Here is a 19,938-nt window from a genome sequence, read left to right as displayed (position 1 = left end):
CCTTGGGTTCCTATAAGTCCCAGGTCAATGTCTGGTAGCAGTCGCTGTCGCTGCCCCCTGTTGTGGGGCCTGGAGGCTGCTAGTCGCTGCCCACTGTTGTGGAGCCTGATGGCCGCTGGTATGAAGGACTGTCCGAGGCGGTTAGTTGAGTGTCGGGGGGGAATGAGTCTGTGGCTGAACGAGCTTCTCATCTTGACTAGCTCGTCGTAGAGGGGGTGGTAGGGGTTCTCCATGATGGCATCCAGCTTCCTTATCATCCCCCTCTCTACCATCACCTCAAGTCTAGGTAGCTCGACTCCCACCACGGAGCTAGCCTTCCTCACCAGCTTGTTGAGCTTGTTGGTGTCCCTTGAGTTGATGTAGCCTCCCCAGCATGCCACAGCATAGAAGAGGATGCTGGCCACAACAGACTGGTAAAAAGACTGCAGCAGTTTGTTGCACACATTGAAGGACCTGAGTCTCCTCAGGAAGAACAGCCTGCTCTGTCCCTTCCTGTAGAGGGCCTCTTTGTTGTCCGACCAGTCCAGTTTATTGTTCAGGTGTACCCCAAGGAACTTGTATGAGTCCACCATCTCCACATCCACCCCTCGGATGGAGATGGCAATCGGGGGGGGCCTCTTCTTGCCCCTCCGGAAGTCCACCACCAGCTCCTTGGTCTTACTGGTGTTGAGTTGGAGGTGGTTGCTGTCGCTCCACCCCACAAAGCTCTCCACCAGGGCTCTGTACTCCTCCTCATCATCGTCGGTGATGTAGCTTACGATGGAGGAGTCGTCTGAGAACTTCTGCAGGTGGCACCCGCTGGAGTTGCGGCAGAAGTCTGAGGTGTAGAGGGTGAAGAGGAAGGGTGACAGCACAGTTCCCTGGGGGGCGCCGGTGTTGCTCACCAGTACGTCAGACTGACTGTCCTTTAGTCTGACGTACTGTGGCCTCTCAGTGAGGTAGTCCTTGATCCAGGCCACCAAGCCGTGCTCCAGCTGCATCGCAGAGAGCTTCTCCGCTAGCAGTGACGGCTGGATGGTGTTGAAGGCGCTGGAGAAATCAAAGAACATAATCCTCACTGAGCTGCGCGGCTTCTCCAGGTGCGTGTACGCTCTGTGGAGCATGTAGATGATGGCATCCTCCACCCCGATGTTTGCCTGGTATGCAAACTGCAGGGGGTCGAGGGAGTCACGCACCAGGGGCTTGAGGTGTTGCAGGACCAGTCTCTCAAACGTCTTCATGACGTGTGACGTCAGAGCGACTGGCCTGTAGTCGTTGGGGGTGCTGGGACGTCCCTTCTTGGGCACCGGGACAATGCAGGAGGTCTTCCAGAGCTGGGGCACCCTCTCCAGCCTCAGGGAGAGGTTGAAAAGATGCTGGAGCGGTGCTGCCAGCTGCTCTGCACATACCTTGAGCACCCTGGGATTGGTGTTGTCCGGTCCTCTGGCCTTGTTGACATTAATTCTGGAGAGCTGCCTACTGACCTGACTGGTTGTGATCGTCAGGGTTGGGGGTGGGGGTGGTGGGCAGTCTGCTGGTGTTGGGGGTGGGGTGCCGTTGCTGATGGGTGTGGGTGGGTGGGGGGTGGGGGGGCTGCTTTGTAGGTATGCTTCCTTGTGGAACACCACAGTTCACTGTGAGGGGGGGGGGATAGGGTACGGTTTACCTCCACCATCTGTTCTCTCCCCTCCAGGTAGGATTGTATCCAGCTCACTGATAAACTATCAAAACCAATTGCTTTTAGCTTGTCAATCAGAATGGTGTGATTGACAGTGTCGAAGGCCTTTTGTAGGTCCAGCATGACCATGCCGCAGTATTTGCCCGCATCCACCTCTTGCTTGATGTGGTCGTTCAAATAGAGAAGGCATATGTCAGTGGAGTGGGATGTTCTGAAGCCAGATTGGAATTCGTAGATTAGATTTTTTTCCGCTAGGTACTTTTCGACCTGTTCGTATACTATTTTTTCCATGACTTTCGAGATGGAAAACGTGTGTGCTGTGACTGTGAGCAAAACCGTCCTCCTAAAGTCCACAATCATGCATGTTAGGAAGCATAGGAAGGATGCTTTTCATAACAGGAGCTCTTCAGAACAGGCAGGAGAGGACTGAACCAACTCGCCATGAAAAATGATTGTGGTGTCGTGTGGGGATGACGCATTTCTACCAAAGGTAGCCGCATTTCTGGCAGACACTCTCTGATTGGCCGACGTCAGTTTCTACACTGGTTAAGCTTAGGCAATCTTCGAAGTTGGTTAAGGTTAGGCAAGTTCTTTCGACGGTTAAGCTTAGGCACTCTTTCGAAGTTGGTTAAGGTTAGAGTTTGTCTTAGAGCATGGTGATAGAACGCCAGGTAGTTTGCAGGCTGTTTGACGTGGAAATGGGCAAAGACACAGCTCGTCACGCTATTGGGCGCACATGTCACATGACCAGAAACGTCTGCCAGAAATGCGGCTATGGAAAGTATAGACGCGGGGATGACTGATTTGAGCAGCCACACTTGCCCCGGGTCAAGCCAATCAGACCTGGGATCAGCCACACCTGCCCTGGGTCAAGCTAATCAGACCTGGGATCAGCCACACTTGCCCTGGGTCAAGCTAATCAGACCTGGGATCAGCCACACCTGCCCTGGGTCAAGCTAATCAGACCTGGGATCAGCCACACCGGCCCCGGGTCAAGCTACCTAATCAGACATGGGAGCAGATGTGGCTGTGCACCTGTTGCACATTGAAGTCAGGTAAGTCAGCCATCCTCACACAAGAACCTTTGTCATGACAACATCCTATCTGCTCCTGGTGTTACATCTTCCCACTCTCTTGAACTGGTTTGTATTCACCCGGAAAATTGGCGGGGGTTTCAGCTGTTCTGACTGTGGTGGGGAGTTCGTTCCACCATTGTGGAGCGAGGACTGATAATAGCCTGCTTCGCTTTGATGACCCCCCAGGAGCTCAGATAGGACTGGGTCTGAGGCGGCCAGAAGATGCAGAGTGTAGGGGTCTTGAGGGTGTGTAGTTAGAGACCATTGACCAGAGGTAGGAGGGAGCCGTTCGCTGCATGGTATACCAGGTCAAGGACCTTGAAGCGAATTCGTGCAGCAATGAGAAGCCAGTGCAGCTCTCTAGAAGTGGGGTAACGTGGGCTGACTTTGGTAGGTTGGAGATCAGGCAAGCCGCTGCGTTCTTTGAGTTGAAGTGACTTGGTGGTGCTACACTGATGAAGCACCCGGCAATATCACTGGAAAATTTAACCCAGATTAACTCCCCCCCCCCCCCCCCCCGCCTGCTCTACACCACAGCTCCACAGATTTCCTGCAGACCATCGTCGCACCGTTCAATCTTGCGAATGACTCGACCAATGTCCACCTTGTTCTACCAGGAGGTGAATGGGGGATCTGTCTCTTCAACCCAGGCTTCGGTCTGTCATTGGTTCATGTTTTTAGTGATCAGGCCACAAAGTGCTACGAGTTAAAGGTCCCCTATTGTTCACTATTTGGGCAATTTTACACAATTCCTGTGAGTCTATGGAACACATCTGTAAGGTTTTCTTTCAATAAAATTCATTGTTTTGTATTTTTAATCAAGTACTTTGGTGCACCACTTTCCCCCCTTCCAAAGTACAAGCTGTTTTTGGCTGGGCTCCACCCATGATTGACAGTCACCCACCTGTACTGGCAGATACACTAGGATGGAGGAACCTTTTCAAAGCGCACCAGTAGAGAGAGAGAGAGCGCCATTTTCTGCTCACCCGTCTTGCCTCACACGCCGACACACAACACACTTTGAGACTATTTTCCTTGCTGCCGAGTTTCCCTTTAAAACCCAATACTTTTTACGGAGCTCTGAAAGCATGTAATTTCTCCCGCTGTGTCCAGAGTGTTTGTGGATGTGTCGTAGTAGGAGATCTGAAGTGTGAGCATCTTTGGGCAGAATATAAGGGTGTTTGGTCTCATCAGGCATTACAGATCTGTGTAGGCTGTCCAACCATGAGCTCTACGAACCCCTTCAGTCAGCCTAACGAGCACATCACAGTACAGACTGCCCTCATCAAGATCACTAATGACCTCCTCCTTGCTGCAGACTCCGGACACATCAGCCTCCTCATCCTTCTCGACCTCTCCGCGGCATTCGATACAATATCCCACTCAGTCCTGCTCAAATACCTCTCCGACAACCTTGGCATCACCGGTACAGCTCTGTCTTGGTTTCATTCATATCTCACAAATAGATCTCAGTTTGTCAGCGGCTCATCCTCCCCCCCGGCCCCAGTCAACCACGGTGTCCCCCAAGGCTCCGTGCTGGGTCCCCTACACTATTCACCATTTACATGCTCCCCCTCGGTAAGATTATACGTCACTATGGACTCAACTTTCATTGTTATGCTGATGATACTCAGCTCTATATCAGCATCTCACCATCCTCCCAGCTCCCCCCACAGTCTGTAGTCAACTGCCTCCACGCCATAAAAACCTGGATGTCAACCAAATTACTGAAACTCAACAGCAAAAAGACAGAGCTCATGGTTGTGGCCCCCAAGGCACTGCTCGGGAAGGTTGGAGATCTCCTCCTCCACGTTGACGGCTATTCCATCTCCCCGTCTCTCGAAGTCCGTAACCTGGGCGTCACCCTTGACTCCACACTTTCATTTCACTCCCACATAAAAATCCGTCACCAAGTCTGCCTTCTACCACCTCAAAAACATCTCCCGTCTCCGACCCTCACTCTCAGACTCTGTGGCTGAGACCCTGATCCACTCATTCATCACCTCCCAGTAGGACTACTGTAACGGAGTCCTGTTCGGGGTACCCAGCAAAGCCCTGGACAGGCTCCAGTATGTTCAGAACTCAGCTGCCAGGGTTCTCACTCACACCAAGCCCTGGCAGCACATCACCCCACCCTCATCCACCTCCACTGGCTCCCAGTCAAGTTCCGCATCACCTTTAAACTCCTGCTCCTCACCTACAAGTCCCTCCATGCCCTCGCCCCCCGATCCCCGTCTGATCTCCTCCACCAGCACACTCCATCCCGGAACCTACGATCCTCTGATCTAGGTCTCCTCTCCATCCCTCGCACCAGGTTACGGACTTTTGGGGACAGAGCCTTCAGCGTGGCGTCCCCTACCCTCTGGAACTCTCTCCCCCCGAAATCCGCAACGCCCCAACCCTGGACACCTTCAAATCTGCTCTAAAAACACACCTCTTCACCAAGGCTTTTCCCCATCAGTTAGTTTAGATTAGATTAGGTCCATTATCCCTTACCTTCCCTCACCCCCCTTTTCCCCCCTATTTCCCTAGCCCTATTTTTTGTCCCGATTGTGAAGCGACCTTGGGTTCTATGAAAGGCGCTATATACATTTTATCTATTATTATTATTATTAGGCTGCCGCCTACTCTCATGATAAACGATCAATTTAGCAAAACAAAAAAATCGGTTGCCATGGTATCAAATGACGAACGCGACACGATCAGAGGCTTACCTTATAATAATGTTAATGGCTCGTAGCCCAGATCTAAACAGTTTGCTGATTGAAAATTGTATTAACAGATTGCAGAATGGGTACAATACAGTACAGCTCAATACACACAATTGTTAAGGGGATGCAGACCAGAAAAAGACTTTAGTCTTGTTTACATCAGGGTCCCCCATTTTTAATTCATCATAACATATATGACATACAGATAGACAGTACTGCTACATCTATACATTTATGACATACCAGATTTACAAATACAGTACCGTTTGTGATACAAAAATAGTTTAAAAAAGAGAGTATATACATTTGACGAAGAAACTGTACATTGGAGGTGGGGTGGGGGGGTTGGGTAGGTGGGGAACTGTACATTGGATTATCGACTAAACCTTCCTTGGTCCCAAGAAGAGGGTCTTGTGTATTATTGGGTTAGGACATTTACTGTACATTGGAGGGGGTTGGGTTAGGACATTTACAGGGGCCAGTTTCGAATTGCAGTCTCCCGTAGGTGCTCTGAGAGTGGTTTTGAAAGTGGGTAGTGATTCACATTCCTTTACAGCTGTGGGTAGGACGTTCCACATTGATGTGGCATAATTGTGAAACGTGTTTAGTCCCTTGTTTGAGCCGAATCTGGGTTGAACATGATTTGTGGAGCTCCCTCTGGTATTCACTGACATTTGGGAAGTATTTTGACATGTACATGGGTACCTTGGTCGTATAGTGTATCTTGTAGACCAGGCCCATTGCAAGTTGCTGTACTCTGTCGTCTACTCTAAGCCATCCTAGGTTGTCAAAGTGGGCAGGGGTGAGGTGGGTTCTAGGAGTAAGGTCAAACAGTAAGTAGTCTGACCAGTTTGTTTTGTGACGTTTGTAAATTGAGTTTTTAAGTGCCTTTGAGGTGCTTTGGTTGATGCCCCATCAACCATGAGCTTTGATTGATTGATTGAATATTTTATTAACAGATTGCAGAATTGGTACAATACAGTACAGCTCAATACACACAATTGTTAAGGGGATGCAGACCAGAGAAAGACTTTCGTCTTGTTTACATCAGGGTCCCCTCAACATGTGGCAGATTCACAAATTATTTAGCAAAATCTTGTCTCCAATTGATTCAAATACTTATACTCAAGTTATTTCAAAATATCAAATGCACACAAAAAACAATTGACCAAACCACCAAAAAAAAGGACAAATATCAAACATTTAAAAACAAAAACAACACTTTATTTTCAACAGACCATTTCAATCTTATAAAACAGCACAGTAAAGAATCTACCAATGCTTCTTTAATATTCATGATCATAAAGCAATAAGCTTTTAATATAATATTAGAGTTACTCTCTACACTAGTAGCCTACCGCAGGAGTCAAGTCGTAGCTGTGCCGAGCTAACTACCAGGGTACAGGTCCATTCACTTTCAATTAAAAATTCCAAGTGTTAACCAAAACGGCTCACGCTGTATTTGATAGTTTATTTGTTAATAGAATTAAGACGGGCCAACCCCCAAAGGTTTTCAATATATTTAAATTCTGAACCGAAAGCTAAAATCGACACAAACCCTACTAACTACATGTGCCTCTGACATGGTTACCAACCGTTACTGCTTCTGAATCGACACGAGACAATAACAGGAGAAACACTGTAGGGGCACACACCTACAGGCTACAGTATCATATCACATTCACAGGCCTCACTTAAAACACGTGGAGAAATCCATAGCCAGGGTTCAAATGTAAATGGTGCATCGTTAAAAAGGTTAAGGCCAGTGTATTTTTGTTTTGCTTTTGTCAACATAGCCTAATTAAAAAGCCCCAAAACCTACATTGGATTTAATCTACTCGCAATACTCTCCCTGCTCTCTCCTAACATTAGGAGCTCTCAACCAAGGAAACTATAAAAGAAGGAAGGGTCATTACATCAGAATACCAGCCTCAGCTCTGCTACGAGCTCTGCTCGGTGCCGGTTCTAGTAAAGCCTGTATTAAAATAAAAAATATATACCAGCTATCTGAGGAAATATACATCAATCAACACATCAAACGTTAGCTCGTTAACAACGCAACAAATTGCAGATGATTCTGACATCCAAGGCCTGTTTAAAAAGGAAATGGCTGATCCCATTCAACTCAATGTTGGCCTGAACTGAAGGTTTCCACCTATGCGTGGCACCAATGTGCGTTCACACACGCTACACAATGACCCTTCCTTCTTTTATAGTTTTCTTGCTCTCAACCAGGAAGTCATACGTTCCCATTTGTCTGCTAAAATCATTAAATATAACGGAGGTATAATCTGGTGTTGGCTACATACAGCTGAAGAAATACATGTAGGTTTTGGTATTTTCATAGGCTAGGTTGAGAATAAGAAAAAATTTAAATGACAGGCCTTCTCCTTTAACAGTCAAGTAACTTAACAGTACAGTTGAGAATCTCAAAACAACTTCCATTGTCTCCAGACTCTTGTTCTTAGGTTAGAATTATAATATCCCTCTCATATTCTCTGGAGAGTGTGACGATGAGCCTAGATCTCATAATAACAACAAGTAATACCAAATATAAGTTCCAGGATTGCCCATCTCTGAGGGTCCAAAATGCAATAAAATGCAGGGGGGTTTCAGTAACGATACCAGCTCACAGGTTTAATTTCACGAGGCAGTGCGTTGCTCCTACTGAGCTACCAGTGTGGTCAGTTGGGTTATGGGGAAACGATATAGGTAAAAAACAGAATGTATGGCACGGGGAGGCGGGTAAACGAGGGGCAGGGATCGGAGTATGTCTTCAGTAGCACCAGGAGAATTAAGAGAGCGTGTGTGTGTGTGTCTCTTGTATCTCCATCCTTGTGAGGACCAAATATCCTCACAAGGATAGAAAGGAGTACAAATCCTTCCAAGATAATACAATTTGTCCGTTCTCAGTAGGACATGGGACTAAGAAAGAGGAACCAAATTCAGAATTGATACATGTTATTGCCGTGATCCGAGACAGTCGAAAGATATTGGCGAACATGGAACAACCCTTTCCCAAATGCTAAAACTGGAGTGCTACAGTACATCTCAAATCTGTGATGTCATCAGGTAGAAAGTCTGAAGCTGCTCCATAGACAATGAATTGGGTAAGACGGTAAAGGCAACACTGACAGCACCCAGGGGAATGTTCTGAGTATACAGGTACATTTTCTGTTTCAGAACACTACTGGAGAATAAAGCTCATTTGGGTATAAAAAAAAATATATATAACAATATTTTGTGGGTCCACAAAATCAAGTCTCCCATTCGATGTCAATGGAGCAGCTCCAGACTTTATACCTGATGATGACACACATTTTGAGTCTTACTTCTTAGGAGAGAGTAGCTTATGTTCACAAATATTGACTGGACTACAGAAATAACATATTGGAACTTTCATTTGGGCGATATTCCCCTTTAAGGCGAGGGAGTGGACTAGTCAATGGGAGGTCCTCACGAGGATAGAAATACAAAACCTGTGTGCGTGTGTCAAAGGGTCTGCACTATGACGGGGTACAGTAGGGACATGTGTTCAGCTCCTCTGATGGGCAGTTTGTGGGTGGTGTAGTGGTGGATGACTTCAGGGATGGTGGAGAAGGGAGGGCTGTTCTCTCCGAGCACGTAGCGGCCGTCTACAGACCGAGCGAACTTCATATGCATGAAGCCCTTACAGCTCCTTTAAAAAACAATAGAGGGGAGAGGGAGGGAGAGAGAAAGAAAGAAATCCATTGTTATTTATTGAACTATGACAACACATGACAGCTCCGACTCGGATGCAATGCACACTCAAAAGATTATACTTAAAATCACGTATTTTTTTTAACTTTAGTAGACATGCTTTTTTTAATTTCCCGGTGATGCAGAAAATGGCCACTCTTGTCTTGTCTCATTGTGTAAGGAATGCTAGCTAGCTAATGCTTACAACTCTGAAATTAATATCAAGAGTTGTCTCTATTGTCTTTGCTTTGCCCCCTCTTGCCTTCAGTGGGGGATCAACATACAGCTATTGTCATTTCAACATTTGTGTTGTAGTACCTAAAATTACCATGTTATTTCCTTAACCCTTCACTACAAAGGGTTAACTATTTCACTACCACACTACAAAGGGTTAACCCTTTCACTACCACACTACAGAAGGCTAATAACCCTTTCACTACCACACTACAAAGGGTTAACAGTGGAGTGGCAGTTTGTAGGTAGAGCGCTATTGACCCCATGTGGCTTATCTGCTCCGTATCTGTCCGTTGTGATTTCTCTAAATTCGCCCCGGTCATCAGAAAGCAGGGATGCTGTTTGGAGGACTAGCGACGGGCAGAGCACTGCTCAGCTCGCCCCAGGTATCTGCCTCCCAACTTAAATCACTTTCTGCTTTAAAATGTTATTGCACATATTATTGTGGATCCTAGGCTGGTATTGTTCAACATATGTTCCCTCTCGGAGCTTGTTCACACCCAGTTAGCTAAAGTCAGCCATAGTGAGGGAGCTCCAGTAGCTCACCACGTACCGCGAGTGCTATTTCAGCGCCGTGGACAACCGTGCTCGTCACGGATCTGGGGCTGAGCGAGTTCGAATCCCGGACTGCAGCCGTGCCTTTCCCAGAGTGTCTTCCCCCCCATCTGAACCCTTTCAGCCTGCTTCTGTCGGTCGAACTAGACCAAGTATAAATGCGATAAACGTATAAAAGAGCCAGGGAAATGGCCAAAGTTTAAAAAAAAAAAAAGTCAGCCATAGTGCACTTTACATCCTTTCTACCACGACACTGTGAGCTGAATGTGCAAATGAGCCATAGTATTGTCTCCATAGCTATAATATAGAATATAGATATAGCCCTGCAAACACCGCAACACACAGTGAAAATGCCAATATTTTAAAGCGTGGCGCATTTACTACAGGATGAGATCATAGCTGGCAGAGAAATAGTTAAAGAAAGTTAGCATTTTCTTATTTTTCTTATTTTAAGTAAAATTTATTTGGTGTAAAGGGTGGACTAGCAATGTAAGATTTTCATTGTCTCACAAGTCTGTTGACACATTGATCAGATCATTTTGGAAAGCTCCAATTATGATGTTGCTCCAATTACAGGCCTGGTGAAACTGGGAATGTCTAATTGGCCGGCTGCAGTTGACTATTAGGCCTGATAGGAGGTCAACATTGGTGAAGATACAGGGACGGGATAAACAAACATTCATCTCCCACAACCAGTACAAACAAAGGGTAGATGCAACTAAAATGTTTCATTCCCAATTGAGATATACACAATTTAGAAGAGCAACTGAAAGCAATGCAAATATGTGTGTTTGGGGAAAAACTGATTAGATACATTTTGCAAACATTTTCTTTTACAACATGAATTTGGGAATGGAACCCTTCATATTCTGGATTTGGGGGAATTTCACTTTTTAAATTTCACTGACTGAATAAGAGAAGGGAGTTGCGCGGGAAAGTACAATTAACAGCAGGGTATCCGTTTCAACAAGCAAAATTCTAGATTTTTTTAATACCACAGCCAAACATAGCGACACTGAACTCGCGGCTGCACTTGCGCTACAATTTCCATTATTGCATGTTCCATACAAGCGCTCGCCAGAAGCACCAAGCTCCCGGTAGTCCCGGAAAAAACAACGACACAAAATACAAAAACATTTCATATATTTAATATTATTTCATTTCCAGCCGGACTGCCCCCCCCCCCCCCCCCCCCCAAATATAATACCAGTGCAAATAAAATTTAAGACTTTCTAAATACTTTAAGGCCTTACATTGAGAATTATGAATTTACTACTTTTTAAGGCTTCTTAATACCATGCAGGTATAAAGGAAGATGTGTCTGGATGAAGGAGAGTGTGTGGATGAAGGAGAGTGTGTGGATGAAGGAGAGAGTGTGGATGAAGGAGGGAGTGTGGATGAAGGAGAGAGTGTGGATGAAGGAGAGAGTGTGGATGAAGGAGATTGTGTGGATGAAGGAGAGTGTGGATGAAGGAGAGAGTGTGGATGAAGGAGAGAGTGTGCGAATGTACCTGAGGGAGAGAGAGTAGTCGTTCTGGTAGCTCTGGCTCTTCCTCACCAAGTAAGAGCTCTCTTTGCACAGCGTGAGCAGAGATTCAGCTTCCGACCTGCCCAGGGTGCCGTGGTACCACCTGCAGACGACCAGGGGAAAGGTCACAACAGGGCCGTGCAGTACGCCAGCGCTCTACCATCATTACACCCAGACACTCTTGACTGCTGTCAAAACAGCAGTCAAAGTGTATATTTTCAGCACTACGTTTGTTTAGCAATGATTTTAAGTGTTATTAGTGAAATATTAGTTTATATAAATCTCAGGGCATCGAGTCAGAAAAAGGAGAGGATTGACGTGAGGATTTGGCGCAACCTAACTTGAGTGTAGCCTATTGAGAGAAGAGACTTGACTTGACTTGAGACCCAGGGCTTTCGAATAAATAAAGAAAACTACACTTCCAAGCTCACGCCATGACTTTTTTTCATTAGTCTTCTTCCTCTTTATTTTCGGGATCATATCTCACAGGTGGAACTAACCTGAACGTTATTGCCATAAATTAGAACGCAGTTAGTTTCTCTAGCTTTCTGTTAACGTCTAGCAAAAACGGCGTTGCAATCGGATGAAAAATGTAGATTATAAAAAAGTAACTGTACTTACAGTAGATTTCATTCACACTTTTTCCTGCATGCCTGGTGATACTAAATCCAGATTGAACTTTGCCATTGGAAAGGGGAGATTTGGCCCGATCCATAGATGTGCGACTTGGCCATAATAAGGTCATTTATAGGCCTGATATTCTATAATCCTATTTCAAATTGGTGGCAGAATTCAGTACTGTATCTACAAAACCTTCTGTTTAATCATCTGCCCTTTATTAATTTGCTTAGATTTTTTTGTACATGTGATCTCAAGTAGGTGCTGAATGAGCTCAGTGTAAATTGTTCATGTCTGGTCAATTTTAGCATGGTGTTATTCACAAATATATATAATTGATATTCTCCTTTAGTTCATTACAATTTACTCAAGCCTAGTAACAGACACAATATTTCTGACACTGGGAATACATTCCCTGAAACCCATTGATGTTCCTAGATACCAAGAACATGCACATGGACCTTGTAGAAGTGGAGCAATCTTCCATTTACTTAGGTATGTATTTTTCGGCGGATTTTCTGAAAATAGGGCTAGGGTTTAAGAGGTTAACCTGTACTTTCATATCATGTAAAATTAGTTTTTTGGAAGATTGCTCAACAAGACCCTATTCTCTGTGCCTGGTCACGTTTACAGAGCTGAATTGGGGATCTGGCAAGGCCACTTTCACCACCTATGGTCTTATCATGACAGGCTGGCATACAGATAGGCTTGATCGGTGGTCACTGGTAGGTGTGAGGTAAGCAATCACTAAACCTTGCGTGTTGAGTGCTCTGGAAGTTACAACATTTTTTGTACCCAATGAATAAACAAAACAGCACGACCGCAAATACCTAGCAGACGCAGACGCACAGCATTGTCCCAAATATAAGCCACAAATTACACTGTGAACATTTTAATTTGACTTTAGTCCCTTTCCCGGTAAGCTAGTATGACATGTTTGATATCAATGATAGCAATCTCAAGATCCATATGATATGACTGGCTTCGCGCAAGCTTAAAAAAAGAGCCAAATACGACCTTCAAAAGACAGTGATGTTAATGTTGGGTGATCCACTAGCTGATTTTATTTTATTGATGGATTAAAAACACACAACAAGGATCCAAAGGATAACATGAAAAAGAGTAAGACCCTTATTTCCATCATGGTCTCAGGGCTGTTAGGCCACAACAAAATCACGACAATGACACAAAACACATACATTAAAGACTAACCTGCTATAGCTAAAATTGTATATCACACAATAACTAAAAACAGTTGGAAATTGGAATCCTATTCATAGTATACTCTGTCCATGAGCCACTTCCTGACGTTTCTCTTGAAGCTGTGGAGGCACGAGCTCTGCTTGATGGGGATAGGCAGCTTGTTCCAATCCTGGGCTCCAGAGAAAGCAAGGGAGCACTGGCCCAGTTTGGAATGGAAGGAAGCAGGCTTCAGGTTTGCTATGCTTGCTCTAGTTCTGTGGTTGTGGGATTCACTGACCGGGGTGAAGTAGTTCTGAAGGTATCTAGGGGACCTTTGGTTGATAATATTGTGCACTACGTTGAGTCTGAGCCGAGTAACTCTGGCCTCCACACGAAGCCAGTTTAGCTCCTGGAAGTGACTCCTCCCTATGTGGGTGCAGGGGCCAAAACCCATTACCACCCTTACCAACATATTTTGGGAAACCTGACCTGAAGCTCCTTTTTTATGGTCCCTGTCAGGCCCTCGAACCAAGACACGCTACCATAGTCAAAGTGGCAGAGTACTAAGCTATTTGCTAGTAGCCTGAGACTATCTCTGCCAAGGAGGTTGGCTTTCCTAGATAGGTACCTGGTGCAGGCGTTGACTTTGCCCAGTACTTGGGAGGCCATAGCCTCCCCATCTAGACTCCCGTCTATCATGCAGCCTAGATACTTAACTTTTTTTTGCCATTTCAGCCCCTAACTGGATATTGAACTCCCGAGATTTCCTGAGCTTGGAGCCCAATAATACTGCCTCTGTCTTACCTAGGTGTAGAGAAAGCCTGTTGTCCGAAAGCCAACTGCTGACCCCTGCCAGTTCTCCTCCTAGCAGCTGTTCTACTGGCTAACCAGTAGGTTTCAGAGGGTTGAAACCAAGGTCAGGAGTTATAAATCACATTTTAAGATCATGGTGATCAAGGAGTCAGTCGAACTGAAATATAACCTATGGTTTTATTTTTCACTTTGGATATACATTATGTTAGAAATATGCCTAAATGTACAGTTTAATAAAATGTTCACTTAAATTACTCATATTTCCTTTATTTTTTTTCTGTAAACAGGACAATTTCATTTAGGCGTTAGTATTATGAGTAGCCTACATTCTGTCCCGATACCCTATCATATTTTCTCTAAGATTTGATCTTTACGTTTTTTTTTTCTAAAATTTGTCTTGGAATTTTTTTTAAATTAAAATAATACTTATTTATATTAATTTAAAAAAATGAACAGAGTTATCTTCTAATCATACAGTATTATAAGATTGTACACTTACACTTGTCTCTCCAGGGCCAGGAATGGATCCACTCTCTCCCCCAGGACAGGGGGGGTATCGCCGACCATGCGGAGAGTGGCTGAGGCCCCTGCGATGGTGGTGGATGTGGGGCTGGTCCTGGGGAGCCTGGCCTGGTCCGTCTGAGCGCGGGAACGCTCCCTTTCTGCTCCTTCAAACTGAACTACGTACAGACAGGGAGGGGAGAACATGGGAGCGATCAAACGCAACCAGAAGAGCCATGTTGCTTTGATTTCTCTACGTCTCTCAGGTGAAAGGGAGAACAGTGGTAATCAAATGTATTCATAAAGACACCAGTGATTCAAGTGCTGACAACAATACTGTCTTTATACCTGTATCACTGTACATATTATATGACAACTCTGTACATACATCTGATTAGCACTACACTCAGCATATCCATCTATCCACATCTGTCTGTACATACCTGAACATAATCATTTGACATATCTGTAGATTCTATATCTGTACATATCCCTTACCTACTCTTACTAGTTACGCTGCTGGCCAGTATGACTTACTATACCATAGTGTCTTTATACCTGTATCACTGTACATATTATACTACAACTCTGTAAATACATCTGATTAGCACTACACTCAGTAGTACTAATTTATATATTTTATTTTGTACCCAGTGTAATCACCTGTACATTGTATATTGCTGTTGCACTTTACTGCTACATTTGCACTTTGGTTGGATGCCAAACTTATTTCCGTTGTACTGTACTAATGACAATAATGAATAATCGAATCCAACAGATCAATAAAACAACACAGACCCTTGGGGCGGTCAGGTGGCGTAGCGGAGATTGCGTTCGTCACCAACACCGGAGCGGCTGGATTCGCCTGTTCGAATCCAGCTCACAGCTCCGGCGTTGTCACCAGCTTGGCTGGCCGTTCACACTAATACAATTGGCTGTATTAGAGGGTGGGAAAGCTGGCGGGGTGGGTCCGGGTCGTTGTAAACAGCGACTCCTACAGTTCGGTCGGGGCGCCTGCTCAGCGCGGATAGGATCTAAGGGGGGGTAGTGTGATCCTTCCACACGTTACACCCTCTCAGTGAGAATCCGCGCTGCCAGGTGAAAAGAAGCGGTTGATTGGCTAGACGTGTGTCGGAGGAAGCACGTGATAGCCTCCACTCTCCCAGACCGACTGTGGGGGGTAGGTGCGCAGCGACCAGGAAGGGGATTGGGAATTGGCATAAAGACTAACATTGGGATGGGAGAAAATCGGAGGAAAAAGGAGGGGGAAAAAGATAAAAAAATAAAAATAAAACAACAACACAGACCCTACAGTATAATCCCACCCATCCTAACAGGTAAAGTTACCTGCTAGCGCCTTAGAGATGTTATCCTTCTTCCACTCCCAGGGCTGGTCGTATTCATCGGCGGGCCTCTCGTCATCCTGCGGCAGCCTGCTCTCCCTGCCGTCCCCCTCCACCCCCTGGGGCTGCAGCTGGGGCGCCGAGGCGATCGGCTGGTGGTAGTGCTGGGCCCTCTCCTCGTAGGGGTTGTCGTACAGCTGGCCCCCGTCACTGGTCCCCGGCCTGTTAGTCATAGTGCTGTGCTGGAGCTCTGCACGGAGGACGGAACACACACACACACACCATGTCATTACAAGGATAATCCCTGTGAGGCCTTCTTTACTGTAATTATAGGCTGGTGATGCAGCTGGATACACGTTGGCACCACCCTAGCGCCCGGTAATCTGGTAAAGAGCGCCACCCTGAGATTTCTGGCTCTCACGCTACTTTTACCAATACGTGTGCGTGCCCGAAAAGCTTTTTTTCCCTCCCAAAACACAGAAAAAGTCAATTTCAGCAGAAAGACGTGGATATCTATATAGTTTCTCATAAAGCACGGCTAGACAGTAATGAATCCACCAGCGACAGGTGATGGTCACAGGCAGGAAGACGACTGACCCGAGATGATCCGCTGGGCCTCAAACGGCTCCATGTAGCTACAGCAGTCGGGCGGGGCGGGGATGGGCTCCCAGTCTGATCGGACCCTCGGGTCGGGGCGGGCGTCGAACGGATCGGAGTAGTCCGTGTCGTCTCCCCCCGCTGCTGGGGCAGAGGGAACCACCTAGAAGGGAATGGGGGTAATGTGTGCATGAGTGACCAGGAAGCATTGGCCTAAAGCTTGGAGAAGAGGGCTTGTGACCGTTTAGGTCGGCGGTTGGATCCCTGGCAGAATAAAGGTAATTGATAACAAAGCAGAACAGTTCTCACGGGTTCTTCCTGAATGGTCACTGGGCTCAGGGGGACCTTGCAGCGCCCAAACTCCTGAGAGTCCACCTTGATGAGTCGATGCTTGGGAGACACCACTTTTACCTAGAATATAAACATCATTGGATGTCAACACACTGATATGGATGTGCATAATTTCATCGCTTAATAATATTCAGTTGTCAAGTATTACTATACAACGCCAGAGAGCAGTGTGAGACATATGAGGTAGAATTTATGGCCCAAATGGTAAACTGGTCATAGACCAATATATAGGAAAATAATATTATGCATGCCATACCTCCAACCCGTTGGGCAGGACTGAACCAAATGCCGAGAATGAGGGCAAGCTCACTGTGGCACTGCATGCACTGAAACCACCATTCTGGAGTTGCTTTTCTGAGGTCTGGTATGGGTCCTCGAAATCTAACTCTTTCTGGGCCCTGTAAGCCCGCAGAATCTCACTCTCGGTGTAATCTGGCCTTGGGGGCTGTGGTGGGTCGCGCCTGGTGCCAAAGTTTAAGTAGTCCTTCAGCCACTTTGCCATGGATCTAGGAAACGAGGAGTAAAAACAGTATTACTGTGTATTGCCAGTTTGAGAAATGCACGTAACCACCAGTCTTTCTCTGGTCTGCATCCCCTTAACAATTGTATGTATTGAGCTGTACTGTACTGTACCCATTCTGCAATCTGTTCATAAAGTTTTCAATCAATCAATCAAAGTCGCACTGGTCTGGCCGTGAATAAAAAGTTGTTTTCTTGCCTTGATGCTCTCTAAACTACAACTGGTTGACTAGGATCCCCCCTCAATATTCAAATCAAAACGTATCGTCAATACCAACACAGTAAACGTTAATCTTAGATCAACAATTTAACGTAGTTACTTACGACGATGCCTAAACTGAGTCAAAGACGTTGGTGTTAGTTAGAAGTGGAGAAAGTGTCACTAACTACTAGCTCGTACATCTCGTTAGTTAAACTAGTAACATCGCCAACCCCTAGTCATAACAAAACGATGGCCTGGTTTTGATCACTTGATAGGGTAATGTTGGTCGTAGTTGCTACTCAGCTAACAGCTTTTGCTGTTAACTACAGGCTAGCTTAGCTACAGTTGGCGTCAACATGAACGTGAGCTCGTTTCTCTCTCACCCGCTTTGCCTGGACGGTCCCCAGTTCAAAGTAGACCAGTCTGGTTAACATCCACCGCTTTAGCTTTATCCGACCGAAAAATAAAACATGCTTTGCTTTGTTTCCTGACGTTAGCTGAGCTGCTGACCCAGGCAGGCAGACTATCTATCTCTTCTTCTTCTTCTTCTTCTTCTTCTTCTTCTATGGGGTTAATGGCGGGTCGCAACCACAGAAAGGTGCATACCGCCACCTACAGTACAATTGATTGATTGATTGATTTAAAACTTTATTAACAGATTGCAGAATGGGTACAATACAGTACAGCTCATTACACACAATTGTTAAGAGAGAGGGGATGCAGACCAGAGAAAGACTTTCGTCTTGTTTACATCAGGGTCCCCCATTTTCAATTCATAATTGAATTAAAGTGACCATTTGTGTGTGAGCGAATGCAGCATGTGTGCCAGACCAAAATCAGTTGGTCTGGGGAGGGTGTGTAGAGTGTATAGACTACCACATGCTGCCCTACTGTCGGTCTGAGGAGGGTGTGTAGAGTCTCTAGACTAAGTATCACATGCTGCCCTACTGTCAGTCTGGGGAGGGTGCATAGCTGTCAACATTGGCAGGAGACAAAACCAATAGGGGGTATCTGCAGAGCCAGGCTGGACGGGTATAAGTGGTCTGGACAAGTATAAGTGGTCTGGACAAGTAGTTGCGAATGGGGGGGGGGGGGGGGTTCGTCTCGTTTACATAGGTACATTATACATAGACAGTAATGTTACATCTAGACATGTAATAATAGAGTAAACTTGTACCCATACAGTGTTACATCTAGACATACCAGATCTAGTAATAATTAGGGATGCTCGATATTGGCTTTTTTACCGATACCGATATTCCGATATTGTCCAACTCTTAATTTCCGATACCGATATCAACCGATATCAACCAATACCGATATATGCAGGGTTTCCCCCCCCCCAAAAAACGAAATAATTTTAGGTAACTAATAATTTCACTGGATATTTATATAACAAATATTGTTATTGTTTTTTTTTTTTTTTTTTACCGATACCGATATTTTCCGATATCACATTTTACTGCCAATATCGGCCGATAATATCGGACATCCCTAGTAATAATAGAGTAAACTTAACTTTCGTCTCAGTAACAATGTTCATAAAGTGTTGAGTGCTACAGTGTAGGTTAGTTTATTAGGACAATTCCACCATTGTGGGGCAAGGACTAAGAATAGGCGACTTCTCTTTGATGACCCGACTTCTCTTTGATGACCCTCCCGGAGCTTGGATAGGAGTAGGAATAAACTGTACATATACAGCACTGTTTGAACCTGGCACACAACATACTTCACATGTCATTTTTCTTTTTGTGGAGACGAAGATGATGAGTACCGGTCTTCTCCTCAGACATATAAAATCAGTTTTTCAATACAAGTACGACTCAAGACACAGAACATTAGTATGCAAAATAAAAAATGAACACAGATTTTGAGTGTGAATGAAAACTTTATTTCAACAAGATTGCAGAATGGGTACAATACAGTACGGCTCAATACACACAATTGTTAAGGGGATGCAGACCAGAGAAAGAAGTTTTGTCTTGTCTTCTCGTACTAAAAACGTGACTGTTAGCACAGAGACGGCTGCAGTTACACACAGGGCCATTTTCGTTTCGTTTTCAGGGTCAGTTTCGCTTTTCAGAACGCAACGTAATGGCAGGCAAGTTAGGCCCAGTCCACACGAGCGCTGGATTTAATATAACCATGATTGTATGTGCGCAGTTGCACTGTTCGGCCACACACAACCGGGGATTTGCTACACTGCAACCCCGGTCTTTGAAAACCGGAGTCCAGGGTGAAGTTTTGCCGTTTTGTGTTGGCATAGCAACCAAGGTTGGAGGGAGGGAGCAGAATTAATTATTCAATATCAGTATAATAACTGGACTTTGA

At 45.5% G+C, this 19,938-nt stretch overlaps 1 protein-coding gene across 1 annotated transcript; it reads right to left on the bottom strand.

Moving 5' to 3' along the window:
• Positions 1 to 6,646: 6,646 nt before the first annotated feature.
• Positions 6,647 to 18,141, bottom strand: shda (Src homology 2 domain containing transforming protein D, a). The gene is made up of 8 exons (XM_084310692.1): positions 17,991 to 18,141; positions 17,143 to 17,392; positions 16,845 to 16,946; positions 16,536 to 16,698; positions 15,943 to 16,188; positions 14,594 to 14,774; positions 11,465 to 11,584; positions 6,647 to 9,123 (listed from the first exon to the last, which is right to left on the bottom strand). Exons 2-8 carry the CDS (start codon positions 17,386 to 17,388, stop codon positions 8,937 to 8,939), a joined length of 1,245 nt encoding a protein of 414 aa, XP_084166818.1. The 5' UTR covers positions 17,389 to 17,392; positions 17,991 to 18,141; the 3' UTR covers positions 6,647 to 8,936.
• Between the last annotated feature and the right edge of the window lie 1,797 nt (positions 18,142 to 19,938).

This window comes from Notolepis coatsorum (assembly GCF_963971535.1).
Source record: "Notolepis coatsorum genome assembly, chromosome: 3".
Classification (NCBI taxonomy): Eukaryota; Metazoa; Chordata; class Actinopteri; order Aulopiformes; family Paralepididae; genus Notolepis; species Notolepis coatsorum.
The sequence above is the reverse complement of the archived record's forward strand: the minus strand, read 5'-3'. Positions and strand labels throughout refer to the sequence as shown.

Excerpts from the sequence above, each read along its gene's own strand:
- shda (XM_084310692.1), bottom strand. The coding sequence starts at position 17,388 with ATGGCAAAGTGGCTGAAGGACTACTTAAACTTTGGCACCAGGCGCGAC. Across the intron at positions 16,699-16,844 it reads TGACCATTCAGGAAGAACCC|GTGGTTCCCTCTGCCCCAGC; the intron begins GTGAGAACTGTT and ends ATTCCCTTCTAG. Across the intron at positions 14,775-15,942 it reads CATCTCTAAGGCGCTAGCAG|TTCAGTTTGAAGGAGCAGAA; the intron begins GTAACTTTACCT and ends GTCTGTACGTAG.